This window comes from Canis aureus, chromosome 28 (assembly GCF_053574225.1).
Source record: "Canis aureus isolate CA01 chromosome 28, VMU_Caureus_v.1.0, whole genome shotgun sequence".
Taxonomy (NCBI): domain Eukaryota; kingdom Metazoa; phylum Chordata; class Mammalia; order Carnivora; family Canidae; genus Canis; species Canis aureus.
Window position 1 is genome coordinate 4,702,505 of NC_135638.1, and position 26,825 is coordinate 4,729,329.

General features: G+C 43.6%; 1 protein-coding gene across 1 annotated transcript in view; it reads left to right on the forward strand.

The window, feature by feature from the left end:
- RUNX1T1 (RUNX1 partner transcriptional co-repressor 1) overlaps window positions 1–22,471 on the forward strand; it is a 134,745-nt gene extending 112,274 nt beyond the window's left edge. The window contains 3 exon segments of the mRNA XM_077876293.1: window positions 1,453–1,521; window positions 6,510–6,700; window positions 18,246–22,471. Of these exon segments, the coding sequence (XP_077732419.1) occupies window positions 1,453–1,521; window positions 6,510–6,700; window positions 18,246–18,521 (536 nt within the window). The 3' untranslated portion in view covers window positions 18,522–22,471.
- The last annotated feature ends 4,354 nt before the right edge of the window (window positions 22,472–26,825 follow it).

Here is a 26,825-nt window from a genome sequence, read left to right on the forward strand (position 1 = left end):
GAAGTCGTGTGCGCACCAAACAGTTTTATCTAAGCTGTTTTGTGAATGAAAATTACTTAAATGAAGACGCTTTGGTTTTCATCATTTTTCTTATAGAAATCAATGTATGCATGAAAATACCCAATAAGAATGGGTATTTCAAAGTCTGTCTGATTATCAAGGAATCATGAAATTGTAAAGTTTAAAAAATGTGTTTATTTGCAATAATTATAGATCTAAGAAACATTGCAAAAATAATACAGAGAGTTTCCAGATAGCCTTCATTAATCTATAATAAGCATTTGCTAATTCAGAATAGTTGTGGAAATCTTCAGTTTTAGCCGCTGATAATCTATGTACCATACAAAGAATCAAAACATTCAGATTTATTTAAGGCATTCAAATGTAAAATGATATATACTTAGCTAAATAGATCATTCTTTTCTCTGTTTCCCATATTCTGTATTCTGCTATTGACATTTCTTATAAATGTAAGGAAAATTTTAATTCCTTGAAATTTATCCCGGGTTAAATGATTATTTTATTTATAAAAGTTGAAATAATTTTTTTCCTGCCCCCACACCTCTAAATACATAGGCTTTCATTGAAAACTCAGTATGGAAGACTTGTAGTATATACTTTAACTATGGAAGACTGTGTACACTTTATCTTTTATCATATATGGAAAAATATAAAATGTCATTTCCATGAACATGTTATTTTGGAGGTTAGCATTTCGACATCAACTTTATTATGACCTGTTTTCCCAGACTTTTAAATTTTGACAAGGATAAGCACCTCATTTCATTTTCTGTGAAACACCATTTTCTGTTTTAGAAAGCATGTACTAATCCTCTTTGTTAACTGAATATCTCTGAATCCATTCTAATGATTCTTTCTTCCTTCCACCCATGTCAAATCCATATGATCCAATTTGTGTGAAAATGTTTAGTGCTCAGCGAGATTTTTAAGAAGTAATTAAGTGTAAGAACTGGTTAGCCATGGAGGGTAAGACTCGCTATTTATTGAAAGGTGGTGGAAATCAGAGCTATGTGAAAATTATATTAGCTTAAGATTGGCTTTTTTGACTACCAATTTGACTCTTGAAAAGAAAACTACCAAATACAATTTATTTTCTTTAACACAATCAAGTATGCCTATAGAAGCTCCCACAATGAGAGAGTGTTGGGAGCAGCGCTCCCAGACATCATATTGTATAATGCAATCATTGAAGTTGTTTAATTTTGAGCATACAAGGCATTTAGACCGATGACCTTCTGTTTTCCTTGAGTTCTGACGACTGGCCTTGCTATTTGTGTTTATTTTCTAGAAGCGGAATGCTCAGCCTTTTAAAATTACGTTTTTGTAGAGCAGCCAAGAGACCGGGCATTGCTTGCTTCTATTCTGTGTAATGACATAACATGCTTATGGTGCTTTCTTCTTCTCCCCACCCGCTTTGCATCCTTTTCCTAGATGCGCATCGGGAATTCCTTCACAGGCCTGCTTCTGGATACGTGCCAGAGGAGATCTGGAAGAAAGCTGGTAAGAACTGTTGAAAAACACGAGTCTAGTGTTCTGGCAGCTGTGCACAGTTGTTCATGCAGCGATGTGAGGAGCGACAAGGAGGGCCTTTACTGCTAACAACAACAAAAACAAAACAGCCCCCCACCACAAACCCAAATTTTAAAGTCCTAATTAATATTCTTCAACCAGGCCTGATTAGAACACGGAATAGTTTTTATTTTAGTAGCATCTGCTAGTGCCACGTAATTGACCGTCTGGCAGTATTTCTGTTTTAAACCCCTGTTTCTCAGGTGGTAACATGGTTTCAGGCTGAAAGCTGGCATAAGAGGTCTCAGCTTGCATGCAGTTTATTCTTAATGAAAAAAAAAAAAAAAAAAAACAAAGATCTAATGCCTTAGAAATTACATTGCGTACATCAGTCTTTGCTCCTGATTTTAAAAAATTCAGATATAATTGACATGTCTCTGAAGTTTAAAAATCCCAGCAAAACTAGTTGTCTTGTTGAGGCACTCTGAGATTTTATGATTACGATTACAATTTAAAATTGATCTTCTCTGCTAATTAATATTCAGTGGCCCGAGCGAAATTATTTCCTAAGTGAAATGACAAAGTTCCCTTCCGCGTACATTATCAGATTTTCGTTAAGAGATACTGCTCTGCATTTTCAGGCTGATTTAAAGTTCTTGGTGACACACTGACTTCAGAAAGTTCAGATCTGGCAGGATCTTGGTGGAATACCAACACTTAAAAAGTGGAGCTAAAGCCTTGCAAAAGCTGACTCAGGAGAGAAAGCGTAAAACCTGTTTCAGGAGTTCAAGTCGACATAACAGACACAAACTGTGGCTTTGAGCTGCTGTAACTCCAACTATTAAAATAGTTTGACTTGAGAAACTGGAAAATGCTGTTTCTGCAAAGGGTCAAATGAGTGTAAGGCTCTAACCCTAATGAAAATGAAATAGTGAAGGGAAAAGGGTCTCTTTGGGTTGTGATTTGACCCAGCCATGTCTGTAGTTCTTTGCAGCTTGGCTGATGCTCTGACCATTTGGCTCTTAGCCAAGTGTTTTTAAAGATTTTCTAATAAATACCTGGTTTTGTAAGAGTGATAAGGAATTTCTGAATCCAATAGTATGCTAGGCCTACTAGCTTGGCCAGAGAACCCGAGGGTTCTCTTGCATGTCCAATATACAAATCAGATAGATTATTCAGCTTAAAGGTGATATAGGTTGCTCAGCTGCATAGTCTTACCAGATTTACAGTATCACCTCTAAGGAGATTTCTTCATGGGCCATGGGCTACTCCCAAGCTGTTAAAATGTGCTGAGTGTCACTTATTTGGAAAAAGAATTGCTCTATCTGCTTTCTGACCACTTTTTCTTCCCCATTCTTAAGCTGTCATTGCAACTTACTCCAAGAAGAGACACAAAGAATTGCCCTTTTGGACAGCAGAAGGGATGGCATTTTATGTTGAGGGAGAGAGTCTTTCCTCTGCCTTTCCCTTATTTATGTGTATTTAAGTTAAATCCATGATAGTTCATAAAGAAAAAAGTGACAGTAAAGTCTTGTGTAATCCAAATTCCTTTTCCGTGCTATTATCTGCTCAAGTCTTTGTTTGACTGCTATTAAGTGCGAGCAGATTTTTCTGAATATACCACCTTTGTTGGAAAGTCAACTTGAATAGCTAGGCACAAAGGAAGTCCTACCATAAGTGGTAAGCAATTGGAAGCAGATTCAAAACTGCACTATATATTTTCCACTTAATCAGGTTCTTTAAAAATTTGACATGTTGTAATTCTATTGAGTCCACTATTATTTTTCTTCCCTGTTTTTGCGGGTTCCTGAAACTAATTCTGGGAATACTTGACATGGTGGGGGTTGTACAGTAGAAAAAGAGCAACATTTGCTCCTGTTGTATCTGTGCTCTCTAAGAAGGGTTAAACCTTCTCACACAAATGCCTGGAAAATTTTTTTTTAGATGTGCCTATATTCTATCCTAGGTCTTCAATCTAAAATACGACTTGGAAGTGGGGTTGGTTAAATTTCTGTTGTTCTCACAGTGGTATCCCAATCTGCTGCACAAAAACAGTTTGGGGATGGTTTTCTATGGATGGATGCTAATATTAAGGAGTGTATTAAATCCCCAAAGTACAGGTGACAGTTTCATCTGGAAATCTTGAATAACTGCTTATAATATTTATCTTTATAGGCTTCTTAAAAAGCGTTTTTAGTGTTTACAGTGTCAAGGCATCCAGCGTGATGAAAACACCAAGGGCAGAATGTGACATCTGCACTCAGCTTGTTACAATTTGAAAGCTTTTTTTCCCCCCAAGATTCTAAAATTTGCTATGAGCAAATTTTTTTTTTTAGAAGAAAACCTATAAAGTGTGTCTTTGCAATCAAAGTATTATACATTACCTTTGTGGCAAAGATAAGTAAATAAAAGAAAGTTTAAAGCGTTTGAAAAATATCAAAGGAGTAGAGCTCTCAAAATTCAGTGTAGTATATAACCAGTGCAGCCTTTGTCACAGAAAACTATAATTGCAAAAAGTATGTCCTGTGCATGAAAGTATATTGTATAATATTTAGCACCGTTGTATGTTGAGATGATTTCAGACTTGCAGAAAAGGTACCAAAAAAAAAGGGTATATAAAAAAATTCCCTTGCTTTAATATCTTTCTTTTCCTCTTTCCTTCCCTCCCCTTTTTTCTCTGTTAGGCATGTTTTTCCCCAACCACTTGAGAGTAAGTTGCAGATGTGATGCCCTTTTACCCTAAACATTTTAGTGTGTGTTTCCAAAGCACAAGGACATTCTCTTATATAACTACAAGTACCAAAATCAGGACATGAACAGTTTGTAACCCACAGACCCCATGCAAATTCTACATGTTGCGCTATTGAGTCTAACAATGTAATAGTGTAACAATACACAGTTTTACATATTTTGGATCCTAACAAATGTTGGAGGCTGCATCAGTTTTCCCCTATAATTAGTATTTTTAAAAGCAACAGAAAAAGTAACAGAACACACCATACAGGTATGAAACGTCTTCATAAAATTGAGGGAAAAAATCTAACATAAAGATGGTTTGAAATCACAACCGAGTGTTTTCTTCAGTATATTTCTTTTTCAAACGATCGGTGAATGTTTGCAGTTGGTAATAAATATTCAAGCACCTTGCAAATGTCCTACCAACTCTCTTTGCTGATCTGTATATGCCTGTGGGATTAGAATAGGAATGCATAATTTAAATATAAATTGCCTGATTTGCATACACAATTAGTCAAGCTACAGCTTTGATCGTAAGCAAAAATTATTGTCCTGTATTACCACTTAGATAGAATTTTAATTCACCTTGAATATTCAAACTAAATTAGACCCTGGCTGTCTAGTTAGAAGGGCAGTACTTCCCTGGTGCCCCAGGTCGTTTATGATAGGGTAATAAAGGCATCTTTTCACCTCCTGGTGAAGAAAGAGCTGCAAGCTCTGTGCAGTACTCTGTTTCTATCCAGATTTTAAATGGCATATCTTAAAGCAACCAACAAAGGCTTAACATATTTTAGTTAATATTTCCAGTCTGGATCTTTCCCTTATATTTTAGCTCATAAAACCTAGCAGACAGTGATTACAAATGAAAGAACTTCAGAAATAATGTGGCTAAAGTGACAGAGGCTACAAAATTCATGCTAGCTAATTACTAGCGGAGGGCTTTTGATGATCCTCAAGGCCTGGGCTATAGAAGTGTGAAATAAACCATAGACATTTAAGGAACCATAGGAGTATTTGCATCTCTTACATTTTTAATCTACAGTAAAACATTTTTTTATTAGGAATCTATGTTTTTAATTAAACAGAACATTTAATTAAGGTGCTTTTTAAGTGGGTGAAACAATTAAGTGCAAACACTTGAATGAAACATGTCATAATTAGTTTTAATAGAGTGTTAATTGGTACTAGGTTTGCCAAGTTAATAATTACTGCTTATTAAATTTTCAATTAATCATTGTCATTTTGCTTTGAATAAAGATGAAAATTAGATAAACTAATTTAGGGGGAGGATATTTTCCCTTGTTAATTAGAACAGTTAATTTTTTTAAATGGAAATTACTTGTTTTAGTTGTCAATCTCATATTGTACATTAGTCAAATCTCTGCACCCTTCCCACAGCCAAAAATAAAGAGCTAATTTGACACCTTGCAGGTTTGTAGGCAGGCCTGATTGTTTTGGCCTCTGGTACGATTCAATTACGTTTGTCTCGTGCAACAGTTGGGTTATGCGAAGCTGTGTATTATTTGATTGAGTAGTTGGGCAACAACTGAAAATGAGAAAATTATCTTTAAAGAACCCTAATGCTTAGGGCATATACCCTGTAAGAGCATATTTCCGCATGACTCTGGAGATGACTTAGGAAAAAGAAGAGCCAGATCATCTGTTTCGTCCCAGATTTCCGTTAGCGGTCTACATTGACACGATTGCCATAGTAATTACCTTTCACTCTTGTGCTGTTTCACCAGCAAAATGATCGTTAGCACTTATATATGTGTATGTGTAAAATCCATTCCCCTTGTCTTTGTTTCTGAAAGCTCGACTCATGCCCTCCCTGTGTGCACAGTAACCTATAGCTCTGTGGCAAACCACCTCCTTAACGTGTCTGAATTATCCAGGCAGGTTTCTTGTGGTGGCTTTTGTCCTTCATCTACTTGAGTCGGGTCTCATAATCTTTTCTGGAGACCCTAGTTTGGTAGAAAAGTTGTAGTGATGCTACAGTAGTTTAAAAAGCTATTCCCCGACATGTAAGTTAAAGGAAAAAAAAATAATATAAAGCTCACCCTTTGTTTTCTGAAATGAATCTCAGAAAGCTGCTGGCTTTTTAGAGAGCCACGAGAAGGGCCCTTGATTGGGCTGTGAGTCACACCAGTTCCCTAGAGTTCTGTGGGGCCGCCCTCAGGGGCCAAGGGTCTGCGCTAATGGGGGCGTGTTTTCTTGTCCCGTGCGGTCCGGCTGGCGCGCAGAGGAGGCAGTCAACGAGGTGAAGCGCCAGGCGATGACCGAGCTGCAGAAGGCCGTGTCCGAGGCCGAGCGGAAGGCCCACGACATGATCACCACCGAGCGCGCCAAGATGGAGCGCACGGTGGCCGAGGCCAAGCGGCAGGCGGCGGAGGATGCGCTGGCCGTCATCAACCAGCAGGAGGATTCGAGCGAGGTGAGGTGCCGGAGGGGGGCTCCCAGGGCAGGCCGGCCGTCCCTCGAACGCCACGGCTCGCTTTGGAGGCCGGGAGGTCATCAGTCAAAACGGGTGTCTGACTGAAGGGCCACTAGTCTTTGCGGGGGGTGGAGGGGTGGAGGGGGGTGCTGGGGGGGGCAGTGCATGCGGAACCCATAAAGGGCTCAGTCAGGTGTTGTCTATTCAAGACCTGAAACAGAAGCTCTGTCAAGAGAGGTGGTTTGTGTACGTGGCGGATCGCAGAATGAAGAGAGGTTCTTACAACCTCCTAGCGCCGTCGAGCCACTCGAAAGTCGGCTCCCCCGGGAGTTGGGGGTTTCACGGAGCCGTCCGCGCCTGCGTGCTCTCCAGCCCCCCCCCCCCGCCCCCCACGCGGGTTGGGCCTGTCGTTTGGCAGTTTGACGTTTGTGAGGGATGCTCTGACACAGGCATGTTCTCCACCTTGTCTGTATAACCACTGGGCCGCCCATCTCCTAGCCTCACATCGCGGCCCCAGGTAGCAGCGTCTGGCATTAACTTGAGTATATGAAAACACACGCACGTAGCCCACGGGGCTCAAGCATCTGGGAAGGAATGAAAACATGGGACCTAACAATGCTTTTTAAAATGCTCCGCATTAATTAATGCGACACCACGATTCTCTCCCACCCCTCGGTGGCTTCAGATAAAGGATGGTGGTGCGCCGGTCACACCGAGCTCAGCCAGCAAGGGCGTCAACTGATAAATCCAGGGCCTACTACAACACATATCTATAATTTGTGAGGGAGAGTCAGAATTTAATTTGGACCAGGCTTCTCTGTAGATGAAAGACCCTGCGGGAATCACTCGATGCCCAGAGTTTCTATTTAATGTGTAGCAGATGAATAACATGGGGACAAAAGGAATTGATTTTCAACATTTGAAAGTTTCTGAGGAAAAGAGGGACAAAGGGAAGTTTATCTACTCTTTAACTGCTGACTTTTCCATTGTCGAATTAAGCTAGACATAAATTCAATTTTATTGGCATCTTGTGGCTAAGATATTTAAGGACCTTGTTTTGGGTTTGTTTTTTTTTTAAATTTCTATTAATATCCTTTGGAGAGAATTTGTCCCGCTCCATTTGAGTTAGTAATACCGTGAAGCACAGTAGTTGCCTTCACTAAAACATTATCACTTACCCCAGAACACTTTAGGGCTGTTATGTATGGTTAAGAGTATTTTGTAGGCCACTGAATTCGAAAGATGAATTTTCGGAAGAAATTAAGAACAAGACTCTGTATTTGGCAAGTAGCATGCTCTATTCCTTCAGCAGCTAAAAGATTTGTACCTTTATTCCTAAAATCTACCCAGAAAAAAAAAAAATATGATCTTGACATGAGTATTTAGCATTATAGAAATAAGGATCGTTAAGGTCATTTTTGGATGCAGATAATCTGAAAGGCAACTTAAGTCTGATGTCTTACTTTCCTTCTCTTTAAACGGCAGTACCTTTTTTAAGACTTAAGAGTCAGGGTAGGGGGCTTCATCCCTCCAGGAATTGAGTTTCTTTTCTTCTAAAGCAACGTGAACATTTCCCTGAGAATAGGAGAGCAAAACGTGGAGGAGAGATTTCCCTGGAATGAAGCTGAGACTTCTCTAGACTTGAACGGAAGTCTACACAGACATACGATAAAAGTGGTTTGACTGAGGACTCGACAGAGAAGTTAATCCATTAGCCTGAAATTAATGTTGCTACTTCTCCTGAGGAGTGATGATGTCTGTGAATAGTCTAAGCGCCTAGTGGTCATTTTAGTCAGCCCTCTCTTTTGCCCAAAGTCACAGGTAAATACTTGTTATTCTCCCCCCCCCCCCCCCCCCCCGCCCCGGGAATGCTTTACTTTTAATTTAGGAGTGGGGACAAAACTTTGAATCCAACGTATTCTTTTTCTTGCCTCTCCCTGAGGAAAATATACCTTTTCATAGAAATGACCTGATAAAAGCCACCCCTGCAGTGATGCTTGCAAGTCACCTCAAGTCTGGAAAGCTCCCTGGACCCCTCCGGGACAGAGCCAGAACAACTTTGGCTTCCTTGGGCTAGGGTATAGCCCCCTATTCCAGCCTTCACTGGTTGGCCCCAGAGCAGGCCTCTCATGGGCCAGCACTGCTTGGCCCAGCTGATTTGCAAAGAGAGTCCAGGTGCTTCTCAGAACTCCCTTCTGTTTCAGGAGGTTTTCTTAAATTTTAGCCACTGACCCCAAATAAGATACACATAGTGTTGTGCTTTAGAAATTTGTTGAATTGTTCTTTGTTTTCCTCAGAAGAATACACATGAAGTCTGTCTGCCATGGTAATTGGTTTAAAAAAAAAAAAAAGACATATTCTCATTAAATGTAGGAACCATTGATTTAAAAAACTCTACTAAGAAATTAATGGGCATTCATTAAAAAAAAAAAAAAAGTTATGTTTGTGACCTGCCCAGGGCAATTGGTTATTCAATACATGTAACTCTAAATTACTCACATCCATGCATTCATTTATTATTTCCATAACAAAGTTTTGAGCTTTTATTCCACATCAGGGTCCGTGCTAGGCACTGAAGGTAGCTCTGCATTCATGTGGAGGAGGCAGATCGCTAAAGTAGAAGAGTCTTAACAGGTTTTGTGTGAGGGCTTCCAGAAATTACGTTTCATTTCATCTTATAGTAAAGAATAATCGAGAACTGGTCAGCACCTTCTCTCCATCTCCCTCCACCCCCATTGCTTCATCACTGTTTCCTCGGGTGGGGGGGCAGGGGAGGCATGTCATTGTCTCTGTGCAGGAAGAAGAGAAGAGGTGGGAAAAGAAGCTTTGAGAACAGGAGGGCTCTGTGGCTGGTGAGTGGATTGGAAGGATCACTCGGGCTGCAGTGCAGGGAGAGATCGGAGGAAACTAAAAGGAAGGAGCAATCTGTTTCAGGAGACCGATGGGGATGAAGACGGTGGATAGTGGCGCTGGGGGTGGAGGAGATTGTGTATGTTGGCTGGGAACCCATGAGAGAAAATGGGCAGGATTTCATGACTCGTTGGCTGTCAAGGAAGAAGAAGGCCAGAAGAGGAGTTTGGGATGCAGACATCAGGTGATCTTACTTGAAAACATCTTCAGAAATTTGCTGGCTTGGATCTTCCCAGGGTGTGTGTTTTTCCTTCAGTTGTAGGGGTGGGTGGTAGTGGTGGTGATAGAAGGGTGGGGGGGTGAGTAGAAGAGGTCTCCTTCATTTTTTGTGCATAAACAACACAAGTTAAAACATTTTAAGAAACACAGATCAGTTTCTGAATCCAGCTAGACAGAGGGCCCCTGTGAGTTGGAAGGGGTAAATAGCCCAAAGTCTGACACAGTTTGTGCTTTTTAATGTGAAAATCAGGGTAGAAGTACATAAAAGTGGGGTGCAGGGCGACCATGCCTCCCAGTTTGAAGGACCCAATTCTGGCTTCCCCCTGTTGTCCCACGTAATTACTAAGTGGTCTCTCTTATTCTCAAGTGTTCTTGGTTTGTATAATAAATTATGTGGTCACACCACTTAAAGGCTGTGTTTGGGCGATTCGATGGTCATCTTTTGCTAGCAAAGCTCAGAGACAGGTGCATGGGGCAGAGAGAATCCAAAGGGAGGACCTGCATTCTAGCTCCAGCTCAGTTACTGTATCTGGCATCCTGGAGCGAATCCTCTCACTCCTGCCAGCCTTCATTTTTTCTTAGGAATGCGATGTTGCTTCCTTACCTCACGGGGTGGTTTAGTAGAATTTTTCTGTTTTTTTTTTTTTTTTTGGACACATAATGTTTAGCAGGTTTTTTTTACGCCCACAGTTTAATTCAGATGTTTTGAGAGCTGTAATGCAAGGCATCATTATCTGCTCATATTTCCACAGTCCCCCATCACAGAATACACTAAACTTTTCTGGCTGAAATAAATCTTTTTTTCCCCCTTTTCTCCCTCAGTTCTAAGCCGCCTCCTATTATAGACACATCTCTAAGCTAGATCTCATGGTCTAGATAATCTGAATCTATAGAAAGACATATGTAGATGATATAAATTTAGAAAAACATTATTCTCCCCTTCATAGGGACTTCGAGAAGGAATCTGAGCTTCAGCATCAGAAGACCCCATCTCTAGACTGAGATTCTTCTGAGCTGATGCCCGTGAATACTCCTATGATTTCACATATGGCAGGTGTATCTAATGCCCATTCTGCTTAGGAAAACCAGTGGTTCTGAAGAGTAGGCTGTGAAGAATGGAGAAATTCTAGGAGGCAACAAGAGTTGAAAATACTGAACGAGGGAGAAGAGCAAGAGGAAAGTGTAGAATCAGGAATGAATGAATAGACACAAGTATTTTTTTTGGCGGGGGGGGGGGTGCACGTGATTTATCATCCAGATGGGGACTCTTCTCAGAGTAGCAGGGGGTGCTTTGGCCAGGGCGGGCCAGTCCTACCCACCAGGCTGCCCATGCCCAAGCCCGCTGTCAGCATGGTTATTGAGGGTGGCAGGAGTTTGGTTTGGCCTGAGGAGAGACAGGCGGACCGATGGTGAGTGTTTCACTCTGTACCAGGTGTCACAGAAGCTGCAGCATGTATTTCCTGTGCTCTAGCACATTTACTCCTCTGTGAGTCCAGGTAGTGTAGACGCTGCTCTTGTCCTCATCTTGCAGCCCAGAAAAGCTGAGTCTTGGGAGGTGGAGCCTTTGCTCAGGGCCTCAGCCCAGATGGCCTGTTTCTCAGGCTGCCTTCTGAAGAGTCACATGGCAGTAGGGGAATTTCTCCCCTCCCCCACTCCGATTGCCTATTAGTGTATCTGTTTCTTCATTGGACTTCCTTCAGATTATTCCTACCTAGTTCTCTAATTTCATAATTATTAGTTTAGTAGAATGAGGCTGGGTGTGGGGCGGACATCCAAGCAATATAATGCTTTCTGGGGGCTCCTGGAGGGGGGGCTCAGTCCGGTTAAGTGTCTTCCTTTGGCTCAGGTCATGGTCTCGGGACCTGGGAATATCCGGCCCCCATCATCGGGCAGGGGGCAGTCTGTTCTCCCTCGCCTTCTGCCCCTCCCTCAGCTCATGCTCACACTCTCTCAAATAAATAAAATATTTTAAAAATATATTTTCTGTGCTTTCTCTCTCTCTCCCTCTGTTTTATAGTGTATTAACTTATCGCACCTAGAATATACTGCCAGCATTAGCGTAAAATAAAATAAAAAAAAGATATTTGCCACATCTGGCCACCGTAAACTTTTAAAAAAAATTTTTCATATTAATGCTTGGTTTCCATACATGTATTTTTTTTTTTTTTCTGACGAACATGGGCAGATTGGATCCGTTTCCAGAGAACCTGCTATGATTCTTCTTTGAGATCCATGATCTGTTCCAGCTTGGGGGATTGAAGCGAATGACTGGAAGTAGACATAGAATGAAGAGTAAATAATTCTATTTTAATAGCTTTGTATTTTAAGCCACCAAACTGATATCCCCCCTAAGGTTAAAATGGCCATTATTTGTCATTCCTATATAGGTGAAGAACTGCACAGTTTATATTAGAGTTGGACAGTTCTGTTGCACTTGAAGAGAAACACTGATCAAACCTTTAAACTTTATATTTCCAGACCTGACCGTGTGGGCGAGCCACTCTGAAGTTTATCTTCTTTACTCCTAGAATTAATGGAACCACCCCCAACGGACTCTGCAGTATGTCCCAAACCATAGAAACTCCACCTGAGCGGACCCTGTAGAATTAGTTACCACACAGTTACGGCCCCAGAGTCTCAACATTCTGGTTCCTATAGGCACCCCATGATCCCCTCAGACCCATCGATCCCCACAACAATTTGGAGCACTCAGACCATCAGCTGTGATGTTCTAGGTTACAATACGATTTTGTTGTTGCTGTCTCATTAGAAGGTCAGCTCTTTGCATCCAGAGATACTCACTGCATAGTGGATGGAGGCCTGGACCTGGAATGAACTAGAGTGACACACCTCTTGGAGCTTTGGTTTTTTCCCTGTCTGTAACAGTAGAGTAAGGTTCATGTGACTCAACTCGTAAGGTTGTTGAGAGATGCAGATGAGTAAGAGTGTTTTATAACCAAGTCCCCTTCTGAGAGGGCAATGGATCTATGTAGGAGAGAGAAGTGGAAAGCCAGGTAAGAAGCTATTCTACAAGGGAGGGCAAGGAAGGAACTTGTGTGGTCACCATGAGCTTGGGAAATTGGGAAGAGAGATTGTGGCGGCGAGATATGCGGGGCTTGGCACCAACTCTTTGCCGGGGCCAAAGACGGGAGTCTCGAACGAGATGATGAAGGCCCGAATGTGAGTGTTGCCAGCGGCTGAATGAAGCACACCAGAGGGCTGGGTTTGGGGAATGCTGACCCAGGAGACAGGAGCATCCTGCTGGCTGCAGTTCCAGAACCAACCGTTGAAAGTAGCTCAGGAATGAAACAAGGGCTGGAGAAACAGGTTGGAGTGTCATTTTCTTGCAGCCGAGACTTGCAACCATGAGGGCTGATGAGGGAGAGTGTGGGAAGGAGAAGGTTCTCTTTATGCCAGCTTCCCGCTCTTGCCAGGGACTTAGAGGGAAATGGACAAATGGGGGGGTGGGGGGGGAGGGAGGTGGCAGCGTCAGAAACAGAATTGGAACATCTCAAGCCAAAAGTTAAGAGGCCATTTGGACAAGGGGGATGGAGAGAGGAGGCAGGGGGAGATGGTCAGTCGAGGCAAATCCGTAGATGACCTGAGGACCGTGAGGGCACAGAAGAAGTACAGGGGAAAGGAACCACTGTGTTTTCTCTGCAGCTGTCACTGCCTGTCGGGGGTGGCCTGGACCTGCAAGGATGGAGAGGATCTTGCTTTCTTCCTGCCAAGGCCAGGAGGGGTTACATGGTGCTGTCCTCCTCAGGGGCCGCAGGCTTTCTGATTCTAAAGATCATGCCCTGCAAAGATGGAGAGGGTCTTGCTTTCTTCCGGCCAAGGCCAGGAGGGGTTACGTGGTGCCGTCCTCCTCAGGACCTCTGCCCACCAGGCCCTGTGCCTGGCCCGAGCTCCATCCCAAAGTGCCTCGTGCGCTTCTGTGCCACAGGCACTGCGGCTCCAAGGGCTTCAGTACCCTGGCCCGTGGCTCTCAGGCCGCTACGTGATGTGGATGAAGTGAAACCCGAGGCAGGCTGACCGAAGCCGCTCCAAATAGAAGCCGTGTCCACTGCACCCCGTGGTGCCTTGTGTGCAGCACTCCAGCTTCCCGCGCTGACCTCGGTCTGCTTTCAGGGGTGCAGCACCCTTGTAACCTCATTCCTGCTGAAATAGGCTCGAAGCAGTATCTGAAGTGCACAGAGTGCAGCCCAAAGGCCTGGGTGAATCAAACCCTGGCCGTGTGGTTCTCTAGCTGTGTGATTTGAGGCAATTCATTTATTGTAAAAGTTACTCATTCTTTGGACCTCAGTGTCCTAAGCTGCGAAATGCATTTTGAAAGTGGTTTTCAACTCTGTGCAGCTCAATGCCAGTGTAAGATGTGATCGTACCGGGAATTTAAGGCCATGTGTCGTAGAGTTCTTTACATCTTGGGAATTTTCATCATGATCATTCTGCTGTATTCATTGAGCATCATGCGCATGCAAGAAGTTTTCTGGCGAATTGTAGGTGCATGTAGACCTGAAGAAACGTAATCAGGAGAAAATGGTTTGTTTCTTGGAAAAGGAAATTTCCAACAGTAAGAACCAGAAAGGATATTATTTTCCAGGTAGGGCTACAAAAGACCATTCTCATAGTCTCTAAGATAGGAAAAAGGGAACAATTTTGTTCTTAAGGATGAAGAGAATTGCCAGCAGGAAACCAAGTAGCAGCGATCTTTGACTCATGGCTTTGGCATTCCAAAGCTTTGGTTCCTCATTTTCCTTTCTTAGCTGTAGTATTAGCACATTTAGCAAAAGGGAGGGTTGTATCCAGCCTCATATTCTTCATCTGAGTCACAGCTTAACTTTGGTCAATGGCTGATTCCCATTTCTCAGATCAGGGGAAAATACCCTCTATGCCAAAAAGGGAATAATCATAGCACAAGTAAGGGAAGACTATAAAGTGCCACAAATGTTGAGAATGAAATTTGCTACGATAGGGTATTCTTGAGGCTCTTACAGGTTAACGGCAATTCAGTTGCCAGCAGCGTTCTTTATTTTTTTTTTTTTTTTTAAATTTTTTTTTTATTTATTTATTCATGAGAGAGAGAGAGAGAGGCAGAGACACAGGCAGAGGGAGAAGCAGGCTCCATGCAGGGAGCCCGATGTGGGACTCGATCCCGGGTCTCCAGGATCATGCCCTGGGCTACAGGCGGCGCTAAACCGAGCAGCGTTCTTTAGAGGACTGAGAGGGAAGCTCGGTTATAGGATGGATGGATGGATGGATGAAAGAAAAGAAAAGAAAAAAGAAAAGAAAGAGGAATGGAAGGAGGAAATGAAAGAAACCAACGAACAACTATCAGGAAATACTAGGCTGACTATAAAAAGCGTAAATTGAACACTGTAAAGTTAGATCAAACTATCGCTGATACACCCCTGGGTATGACACACAATTTGCACTTTCCACCTTTGTGAACAGCAGAAAGCTTAGAAATTTCAAACGGTCCAAGTTAGGGTTCTCACGAGACTCTGCACATCCCACTGCGCCCAGAAGTGTGACTGTTGAGAGGCTGAGTGTCCCCGGTCAGGCCTCAGTCTTGTCAGTACGGAGGAGCCAACAGGAAATTCAGCAGAGCCACCCCAGAGAAATGTATTAATAGAGATTGCTTTGTCTGTTTTCTAATGAGCTTTTAAAAAGGAATATGCACTTTGGAGGGGTTTCCTTTTGTTAATGGACCACTTGCGCCAAAGTTCCCCTGCACATTCATTGCAGTGCAGTGTGAAGAGCGGTAAAAATCTGTAGCATCCCCCCGGCCCCAGCTCATTTGAATTGCTCTTTGTTGTACTTTCCTACAGCTGAAGGTGGTTTTTTCCCCGGGGGTGGGTGGTAAATGAGTGGAATCGAACAACTTGGGACTGGGACTAGAGGTGAAGTGAGCCAGAGCTCTTGAATCCTGGGTCAGAACCCGGTGGAGCTAGGCAAGAAAGCTCAATTCCCAACAGCTTCATGATCCAAAACATCTGTTTCGCTATTTGGCCTAATTCCACTTTTTTATTTATAAAATTGTTCCCATCTTTGAAAACACTTTAAAAAATAAAGAAGTTCCCCGTTCCGTCCCTTCTTTCCACCCCCCAGCACATGCATTTGTAATTACCTGGTTTAGTCTGTGTGTTTAATCAGCTTAAATTGAGAAGGTTTTGCCTACATCTGATTTCAATCTGAAGTGCTGGGCAGTTACCACCCTTGTGTCTGCCAAGCTGTGCCTCTGCCAGAAACAGGATAAGACTCACACCAGGCTATTTCCTAAAGAAGCCACTTGACTCAGATTAGATGTTTAATTTCCTTAAAATATTGTTTTCGATCCAGGTCTCTGTTCTCTAATTGGGATTTTCTGATATAATTTAGGAATTTTGCTTATTTGCCGAGTTCCAGGATCCAGCTGGCATTATTCTAACTGCCTAAACCTCAGGGAAGTAAACTTCATCGTGGGCGCCGAGCACCCTACCTCACTCCTCTGAAGGACGGGCCAGGCTCACGTTATTCATGGCTTCGTGGGGCCATTCGATACACAATGAGATTGGACTGATTTTGATGAAGAAGGGGGCTTCTAAGTTATGGTAGAGGCCTCAGATCCAGAGGTACACAGCCCTTGAGATATTTAACTGGATAAATTTAAGTCAAAGTAGGAAGGAAAATTTAACTTTAATTCTATTTTTATTTATGACATCACCGTATAAACCAAGTTTCTAAATTGCCTCAGCTATGTCCACTTAAAACACCTCCCATCCAGAGTTCAGGAGTTTGGAGGCTCCTAGCACTTGGAAAGCCTGGAGGAGCCCCTTTATTTGTTCTCAAAATTAGATTGACGGCTACAAATCCCTTTGCATACCTTGGACGTTGTAAAACCATACACACCAGGATGATGGACTGATACTCTACTGGGGTGTTTTTGGTGGGTTTATGAGCCTGCCCTAGGCCATCCAACCAGCATGCTGGACGCAAAACCAATGCAGGCAGCGCAGCAGGGAGATGTTTAATACCCACATACATCGGGGCCTTTGAAAAGGTGTTACTTAATCGTGACACAACCACATACCAGTCAGCTGAGTTGGAGTAACCATAATAGTGACAAAAGTTTGTTTTGCAAGAAAATAATGAAAAAGCAAGGAAGATGAAAAAAAATATATATATATATATATTGGTGGCGCCATGGTAAACTCACTTGGTAGAGCACTTCATGTCAGGAATGGTTTTGTCAGAGGAACTGGGCACATGTGAAGTTGGCTTCCGGAGGTCCCACCGGTTCCTGGAAGGGCCCCCACGGGCACTCCCCCTCCTCGGTTTCCTAACATCTGTCCCATGCCCATGCGTTTCTGTCTCTGGCGTGTCTGTGCTTGGATTCATGATGTTTATCTCAAAATTTAGATCTTAGAGGTTGCCTCACGTCAGCTTTCCTCATCTCTTGCAAAGCAGCTTGAGAGCTCGGCAGGGGACTCACCAGTTGTGAGTTTCCTCTCCTTTTCTAAGCACTCAGAGTTGCTGCGGTGGGAGAAAAATTTTTTAAATTTTTAAAAATTAAAAAAAAAGTTTCAGAGGAACCCCAGCAGCCAGGAAGCATTGTAGAGAAATAGAACCATTGTTTCCTCAGTTGTAGTATTTCCGGCTTTCAGAGTCAAATTAGGTATAGACTGATGGAGTCATTTCATGGGTGTTCATTGAGCACCTACTTTATAGCAAGTGCTGCTCTGGGTGCGTGCTGTGTATGGGAGAAAAACCAAGGAACCTGCCCTCTGGGTTGCTGAAGTGAAGGAGATGGTTGTCAGCTTGTCCTCCCACGTGGTTGTCAGGTCCACCGATTGCCGGGCTGCAGTGGGAAGGGCTGACCCACACCGAGGTTCGGGTGCCGTGCCTCAGTCTCCTTGGTCTGTCCCGGAGCAGGGAATACAGTCCTCCATCCCATCTCCTGCGTCATGTTCCTTGACTCTGATAGACGGTTCTCAGAGTCACTCTTGTCCTTCCTGTTGGCATCCAGAGGGAAGGCGCTTCTGCCGGGAAAGGCGTCTTTGCACCTGACCTCAGTGGCATTGGTGTTAGAAGGAGACAACTCATAGACACGGCCATCGTTAGCATGGGCAAACAGAGACCCCGATGTGAAGATAGCCAGACCTGAAAGGAAGGGATTTTATAGTAAAACCAGAAAGGAGCTCCCACCGGTCTGTTGGATGTAACAGGTGTTGGTGGAAAAAAGTTTGGGCAATCGCAGCACGACACACGTCGTCTGTGTGTTTTAGGATGCACCCATCCACATGGCCCTGCCTCCCACCTGCTTGCCAGAAAGTTCTTGAGCTTGGAAGGGGCAGTGTCGCCTGCATCAGCCGTCAACCCAGGTGGGGCATTCATTGAGGATTTAACTGATTCTGCTTGCTTCTGCCCTCTGCAGAGTTGCTGGAACTGCGGCCGCAAAGCTAGCGAGACGTGCAGCGGCTGTAACACGGCCCGGTACTGTGGCTCATTTTGCCAGCACAAGGACTGGGAGAAGCACCACCACATCTGCGGCCAGACCCTGCAGGCCCAGCAGCAGGGGGACACGCCCGCTGTCAGCTCCTCCGTCACGCCCAACAGCGGGGCCGGCAGCCCCATGGACACACCACCAGCAGCCACCCCGAGGTCGACCACCCCGGGGACCCCCTCTACCATAGAGACAACCCCTCGCTAGACGGGAACTCAGAACTGTCAGAGGAAAAGACGACACAACCAACACGAAACCAACTCCTCATCCTCAGATGCTCAAAGTTGTTGTTTTTTTTTTGTTTGTTTCTAGATGAACTATCCTATTTCAGTCCTTCAGCAAGAGAGAACCCAACTGTATCTTGAGGCAGTAGTCACACAGAGGGCCAGTAACGGGTCGTAATGACTTATTTGTGGATAACAAAGATATCTTTTCCTTAGAGAACTGAAAAGAGAGCAGAGAATATAACATGAAAATGATAGATTTGACCTCCTCCCTGTTATTTTCCAGTAGCTGGGATTTTAAACTAGGTGACCTCATTAACCGATGCTTTACCAAACAGCAAACCAAGAGATTGCTAATTGCTGTTGAAAGCAAAAATGCTAATATTAAAAGTCACAATGTTCTTTATATACAATAATGGAAAAAAAAAAAAAGAGGAAAACCCTCAAGGGCATGAGCATTGGCTACAGCGGTAGACATTTTAACAAGAAGATGAATGGCGTCCGTGGGTTGCTAACTGAACTTTGAAGACCCGCTACAGAATGCGCAGATGTGTAGCATATTGAAAGGAGACACAGATGTTCGTTTTTTTTTTTTTCCTGTTTCTGAAAAGAAATAATAATATCCAGGTCAACAGAATGAAAAAATGAAAGATGATTTGCAGTGGGATGTATGAATACAGCAGCAAGAAAAAAAATGCCATAGTACAAAAGGCTCCTTTATATATATATATATATATATACACACACACATATATATGTATATATATATGCGCGCACACACATTTATATATATACACGCACGCACACACACACACACACACACACACACAGAAGTAAGAGACTCAGCCTGCAGTTAATTAGCATTCTGGCAGCTTTGACATCAGCCAGCTGCCCTAAATAACCCTTCATCGTTTCTTCACTTTTCCAAGGTTCCACAGAGTAAGACATTGGGTCTATTCCAGCTCACTCATTTTATATTGAAAAATAATTAAAAAAAAAAAAATGGTGGCTCCAGCTCCAGCCCCTTTCCAAATTTTTTCAACCCCACCCTGTTTGGATTTTTAATTAAAAACTAGTAGTTCTCTTGGTGTTAAAACACTTCTGTCCTGTGAGGTTTCCCAATGGTGTTTTTCTTGTAAATGTGTTGGACAAATGTGAAGATGCATTGTAGTTTAACCATATGCCCACATTTAGTCTCTTTATTCCTAGTTGGTGAGAAACCTGTATCTTTCTATGCTGCTTTTATATCTGTATGTATTAGTGATATTTCTCTAGTAGTTCGGAAAAAAAAAAAAAAAAGGAAAAAAAAAAGACTCTTTTTTTTTTTTTTTTTTGGTTGTCCTCAAGAAAAGAAAAAAAAGGCTATCTTTCGGAGCTGCTATTTCTCTCTTATAGGATTTTTTTTCCTGAAAACCAGCATGCTTCACGGAATGCTAACATATTGGTGTTTTTGTAAGAGGGATGTACATAAATGTATTTTGCACTGTCACGATGACTCCCTAGGCATGCTTTTTTTTTTTTTTTTTGAGCAAACTTTTTAAATATGCTAGAGCCATTTCACCAAGTTTAGCTGTAGCATAGAGTAGTAGTGGAATTTTCATTTCCTTTTTTTTTTTTTTTTGGGAAAAAATCATTAATAGGGACTTTTTAAAAAAATAAAATAACGATATCCTACTTAAAAAAAAAAGACAGTGCATGCATATTGCTGTAAGGTTGTTTAAGTATTTCTAATTTTACAAAAAAAAAAAAAAAAAGATAAATCATTAGAGCTCCAAATGCTGAGGTGTAGACGGACAGCTTTAACACTGCTGAATGCCAGGTTATACAGTATTCTTACAAAAAGGAAAGTCAGCCAAAGACTGATCTGATGGACCAAAATCGGAGTTTTGAAAAGCACCAGTACTACTTTCCAAATGATCAGCAGGTTAAACATGTTCAGCAAGGTATAGTGTGAATCCATTAACCCTTCGTTGTCCAGGGTCCAGACCAGAACTACTTGTTAGTTTTGAAAACAGTAGCCCAGGATGTGGTTGTGTGCTTTAGAGGAAGTCAGCAGTGCTGCAGGCTGTGTAGACAACCAAAGTTTTCGAGGCTGGGAAGACACTTCTCCACATACATACACACACCAGACAATTACTATTTAGAAATCAAAAATAATCCATTAGCTTTGTGTTGGGGTCTTTCTTTTCCTCTTTTCTTTTTTCTTTTTTCTTCTTTTTTTTTTTTTTTAATGTCGCCCTCGGATACCATTGTAAATGGCCTTTAAGTATCTGCATTGAGACAATTCTAAATTGGGTCTCTTTAAAAAAAAATCTCTAAAACCTAACATTTTTAGCATCCCCCCCCCCCGCCTTTTCATATACAAGTCAGTTTTCATTTTGTTTGGGTGGTGTGTTTTTTTTGTTTTGTTTTAATTTTTGGTTTTTTTGTTTTAACGGCTTTTTAGTTTAGAAACTTTTGATGAGCAAATAAATAACGTCTATCTGCATGTTGGAAGTCCATCTGCCAGCACACCTGCTTTAGAGTGAAATGAAAGCACATAACCAGGCTCCGAATGGGTTATATTTTATCATGGTGCTCCCAGAATCCTTTGACCTCACTCTGCTTTCTAGTCTGCTTACGACACTGGACAGTCCTTTCTTATAGAGCTATTATATGTTCTAGGCTACGAAGGGTTAAATAATCCCAAAAATGAGGTATGTCATACCCACACGTCTTTATCTCTAGAAGCTGTGATGTATGTGAAACAGCACTGTTACTCTTAACACTAGTGTGTAAAATAAGGATTAGTACAGTACGTCTCATTCCTTTTAATTCAGGGCACCCTGAGTGAAAACAAATACAAAAAAATCCCTAACTCTGAGCTCTATCTCTGATTCCTCTTCCTCCTCCCCCTCCTCCTCCTCCTTCCTCCTCCTTCCTCCTCCTTCCTCCTCTTCCTCTCCTGTTTTGCTACATTCTCCTCAGTGGCAAAAAGTCTCACTCTACCTCTGACAGCATGTATATTGCACCAGTAGCTAACAAAAACTGGTCTAGTCAAACCAAATGGGCACAAAAGAACCAGGATACCAAAAGTTAAGCTCATACAGCTGCAAACCATATCACTTCTTGGTAACAATGCAGACCTCATAAACCTAAAGAAGAGAAAGAAAAGAAAAACTTTTGTTACTTTCCTTTTTTGCTTGTCACTTATATACAGGCTATGTGAGAGTATAATTTGTAGGTATAACACATTTAAAAAAAAAAGTTATCTTCATTGGATAGAATTGAATGGTGGTCGCTGATAGGAATAGGGCGTCCTCGATCTCTTATCTCTGTCTCTGACTCTTCTCTCTTTCTCTTTTTCTCTGTCATGAGACTGTGTGTGACAGGGCCACCTGTCTTTTTAAAATTTTTTTTTCTTGACTTTTTTTTATTTTTTTAAATTTTTTTTTGAATTTTTTTTTTTTTAATGTGTAGGTGCATGTCTTGGGGATTTAAAAATTTCAAGGCTGGTTTACTTATGCAAAGCATGCCTACGTCTGGAATACTTAGGGAAAGAAAGCGACTCCATATTGTCCGAATTCCTCAAGGGACAGGAAAAAAATTGGAGACTGTTGAAATGCAGATTTAAAGTAATTTTTTTTTAAATATTATTTTGGGTTCTGCGACATTATTGTGAAAAATTAAAGTTGTTGTGCAATACTTAATTCAGACATGTACCACGAGTTAATGGTAGACTAACACTGGGGGGCGGGGTCTAGGCATCATGCTTTTGTCAGCATACTCTTGAGCTTTTAAGTCTACTATGTCTGAACTGTGGTTTCTTGTTTATCCTTTTTTCCTTAGTTGGACTGTAATGTATGGTCTGTCAACCTGTGAATCTTTAAAGTATGATTCAGGTATTGTTGTATTCTTTACTGTGTAATAAAAAAAAGTTTAAAAAAATCTGTATTCTCTGCCTCCCTTATCCTCAGTGTATGCCATGGCTGTTCTGCACCCCCCCGTCCCTCAGGCCCCCCACCTTGCCCCCCACCAGCCCCAGCGTGGGGGGGGGGGGGTCCATTCCCCCTTGGTGCCAGCGCATCTGTAGCAACCCAGCTAGGACACGTGCCTCTGGAACAGGAGTTGGCCTGTCCATGACCGGGGACTAGGGAGTGATGTCAGGACAAGGCCCAGAGTCAGGTTGGTTCAGCAGGGATGGCACCCAGGCTGGGGGTGTGGGGGAGGCTTCTAGCCTTCCAGAGGAGCCGAGACCTGGCTGAGGGTAGCCGCTACCCAGGCAGGGCCACAGAGGCCCACGGGCTGTACGTCAGTGCAGTTAGAAGTGACTGTGCACGCTGGGCCACCTCTCCAGGGAGGTCCCTCCCAAGCTTACGAGGCTCCGGCTCTTGTGTTGCTCAGCTCCCTGGGTGCACCTGAGTGGCACACCCTCTGGAGCGGAGCTGCCCTTGTCCACCATCATTTTTTAATTAAAAAAAAAGAATAGCCAATAGTTTCACCCTGGCCTTTGTCCTCTGTTAAGGGCGCCTGTGACAGTCTCCAGCTCCTCCAGGAGGCCAGAGTCTTCCCCTGGGACGTAGGGGTTTCCACATGCTCTAGTTAGAGGTTGGTCAGAGTTTGAAGCCCCAACCCTTGTCCCCGCCCCCCCGTCCCCCCCCCCCCCCCATGACCCCTGCTCATTTTTGTGTGTAGTTTTCAGAACCATAGGATTTTGGTTTCGTTTTGGTTGTGTTTTTGGTTCGGTTTGGCTTGGTTTTTTGTTGTTGTTGTTTTTAGTGATGTATGTACTACACCGTAGCAGCCATTTCCTTTCCCTGTGAACCTTCTCACCTTCATGGGCCTAAAAAATAGTTGCAAAGGACAGGAAGACCGATCCTGGGCAAAAGGCCGTGTTGGGACAGAGGGCGTTAAGGTCCATGCGGCTGAAGGGGGGGGGGGGCAGTGGCTTTGGACCATCCATTCAGCTTCCTCCGTGTACCAGCTGGGCTCCTGTCCCAGGGCCTGGCTTCTCCAACTGGTCTTTCTGGGAAATGTGACTTTTTTTCTCACCTTTCTAACTCTAGAAACTGGAAACAGATATTTGAATAAGTCCTGGACACCTCGAAACTCTCTCATTTGCAAGAAGGGCGAGACTGATTTATTTTCACAAAAGACAAGCTGGCCTGACCTCAGTGCCTATCCTTTAATGTGTTCATGTCTCTTTCTCTCTCTCTCTCTCTCTCTTTTTCTGGAACAGGCCAGAAACTAGCAGACGAGGACAGAAGTGGGACGCACTGAAGTAATTCCCTTATAAGTAGTTCTTGAAAACACCTCTGTGACATTTTTGTGCAAATGGATATGTTGGGCAAAATGAGAAATGCTTTGTAGTTTGTATGAAAAATATGAACAAATCCAGAGACTTCCAGGGGGTGAACCTCATTTTTTCTAGAAGTGTTATTGATGTATTGATACCATAAAAGAATGTGTCTGCCGTGAAAGAACATAAAACTATTTCTCTGCAATGGATGGGGAGGCAATGAGCCCAGGGGCGCTGTGCTGTGTGGGTGTACATACCCTTACCCCAAGGTGAAGAAATAAAGTTGGGTTTGCTCAAATCTGTCCCTGGTCAGTCTGTTCTCAGTCATACTGGGGAAACTGAGTCAGACAAATGCAGACAGTGGTTTTGTTTCCCCTCCCCCCCATCTCACCTCTCCATCCATATAAGCAGGGCTGTGGGGCCAAGCTAACTACTTTGCTTTGGGAACTTTCAGGTTCAGGTAGCATTTGTGGAGGACTCTTCAACCTTGCACGCGGGGCGTCACGCACAAGAACTTAAGATCCACACAATAAAATGGTCTATTTTACTATAATAAAAGATAACAGTTGAATGGGGAGAAGACCTCCGACAGGTAAGAGGAGGAGTATCTGCTCTCAGTCCATAATGCCAACGTGCTGCTGTTGGACTTGTGTGCTGCGCTGTCGAGTAAGCGAGAAATCGCACAGTGGGAATCTGAGCCTCGGTAGACAACATGGCGGCCTGGACGCCATGAGGGTCCCTACATAAATCAATGGCACCAGGAGCCCCTTTGGGTGCCCCATGCAAGGCCAAGGACCCAGTCAGCACTCAGTGAACACTCATTGTAAATGCAACTGTGAGTCTGCAGCTGGAATCAGGTGGTGCCAGTTTTCCCAGAAATGAACACATTGGCTGGAGGAGCAGAGAGCAGGGGAATGACTCGAACGCTCCAAGGAGTGACGAGGGAAGATCAAGCCATTCGCAGCTGATCGGACGGTGGTAGGAGGCAGGGTGACTGCTGCTCACTCACCTCAGAGGACACCAATGCCAAAGGGGTGAGGGAACCACTCGAGGGGGTGAGATGACTGTGGTTATTGGGGAGCAACACGCAGTTAGTTGTTACGGTTCTCTCAATTTCTTTGTGTAGGACACGCCAGCCCAGGCGTTAGGAAATATTTTGGGGGTGTGAGCGATCAGCCTGCAATGGAAACCTGGGTAGCCAGGACCTCACAGGCTCTGGCCTGATCCCTTAGGACACCTCTAGGATCTGGATTCCCACCTCTGCCCCATTTGCCTTGGGTTTCTCTCCTCTCTTGGGGTCTTCTCTCTCTCTCCTCTCCTCTGTCTACACACAACAGACTTTTTTTTTTTTTTTTTTTTTTTTAATGTTTGGGACCATTTGCCATCTTTTTTCTTAGTGCTTTCTTCATCAAACCATACCTGCCTGCCTTCCTTGCAACCAGGAAGGTTCCTCATCCTGAACTGAGGGCAAGAGGCCAGCTCAGCCTTGTTCTCCCAGAACCCAAGCCGAGGCAACATGGCCCCCACATGCCAGCGAGCCTGACAGCAACTTGCTGCCCCTAAATGGAGCTTACAAGGAAGTGGTGACCATAACACAGACATGGAAGGTGGGGAAGACTAGGGGATGTGCCACATTAATGTTATGTGACAGGAGCCGAGAAGGAAAATGGGCCACATGTGATCATGATAACACTTCCAACGCTGGGGTTCAGCCAATTAGGAGCATCTACTGTCTTCAACATACAATCATGTCTCAATTATTGAGAGTGTCCCATCTCTCTAGGGAGTTCTCACTTTCCATTTCCCTCTGCAGCTCTCCTTATTACTATTTAAATGATTCCTGGCAGATCACAACATTGAGTCACGGTTCTTTCTGGGCTTGGGAAAGAAAGAAGTTTCTCTTTAAAACAACAACAACAACAACTAAACAAATGAACAACGAAATAAACCTCAACGACCACCACCACCTTGGGAAAGTTTGATGTCAATGAATACCCTCCGAATGCAGGTCTACTTAGTTGCTTCAGAATGACCTGGGCTGTCTAAAAATTGATTTCTGGGCCTCCCTGCTGACCTACAGAGTCAGATTCTCTGTGGAGACGTTTATAAATAAGACAAATTATCTGTCCTCCTGGGGCTTATATTCTGGTAGGAGAGAAAGCTAAACAAGTAATTCCATAAAATATTTAGCTACTGACAAGTGCTAGTGAGAAGCATGAAGCAGGACAGGACCTCAAGCAGTGGGGGGCGTACAGTGGCACTGTGTGCATTAGGAAGGCCACTCCAAGGAGGTGCCATGGGAGAGGGAACTTGGATGTGGGGTGGGTCATGAACTCCTGAGGGGGGAGCATGCCAGGTAGGCAGAGGGACGAAGGGTGGGGGCTTGGAAATAGGAGCCAGCTGGAGGGCTTGAGGAGCTGTTAATGGTAGGACATGGAAGAGGGCAGTAGGGCTGAGGTCAAGATAAGCAGAGGGAAGGTTCTGCGGGGCCTTATAGGGAACACGAGATGTTTTTGTTTTCTTGTAAGCAAGATCTGCAGCCACGGTTCGGTGATGCTAGGCTTATTGAAGGACTCCACGCTTGTGACCCAAGGGCTGGGAGAGTGGTCACCACAGGATGGGGGCAGAGGCTACACGGTTTCCAAACCAGTTGAGTTAATAACTCGATTCTGGGGGTGGGGAATCTGCATTTACTTCAGGGAACGCTCTCAGAAGGAGCAACACAGGAATGAGGGCAAGGGGATGCCACAAAACAGGAGGTTGAAGGTGCTGTGGTCTGACTGTGTTCCCCTCAAACTGATATGTTGGAAATGGACGTCCACGGTGATGCTGTTGGAGGTGGGGCCTTCGGGAAGTGATTAGGTCACAGGACGGGCCCATCATGATAGGCTCCGTGTTCTTATAAAAGCGACTCCACGGACATCCCCAGCTCTCCCGCAGGGTGAGGATTCAGTAGCCTGCTCTCACCTGATCATGATGACCCCCTGCTCTTGGACTCCCAACCTCCAG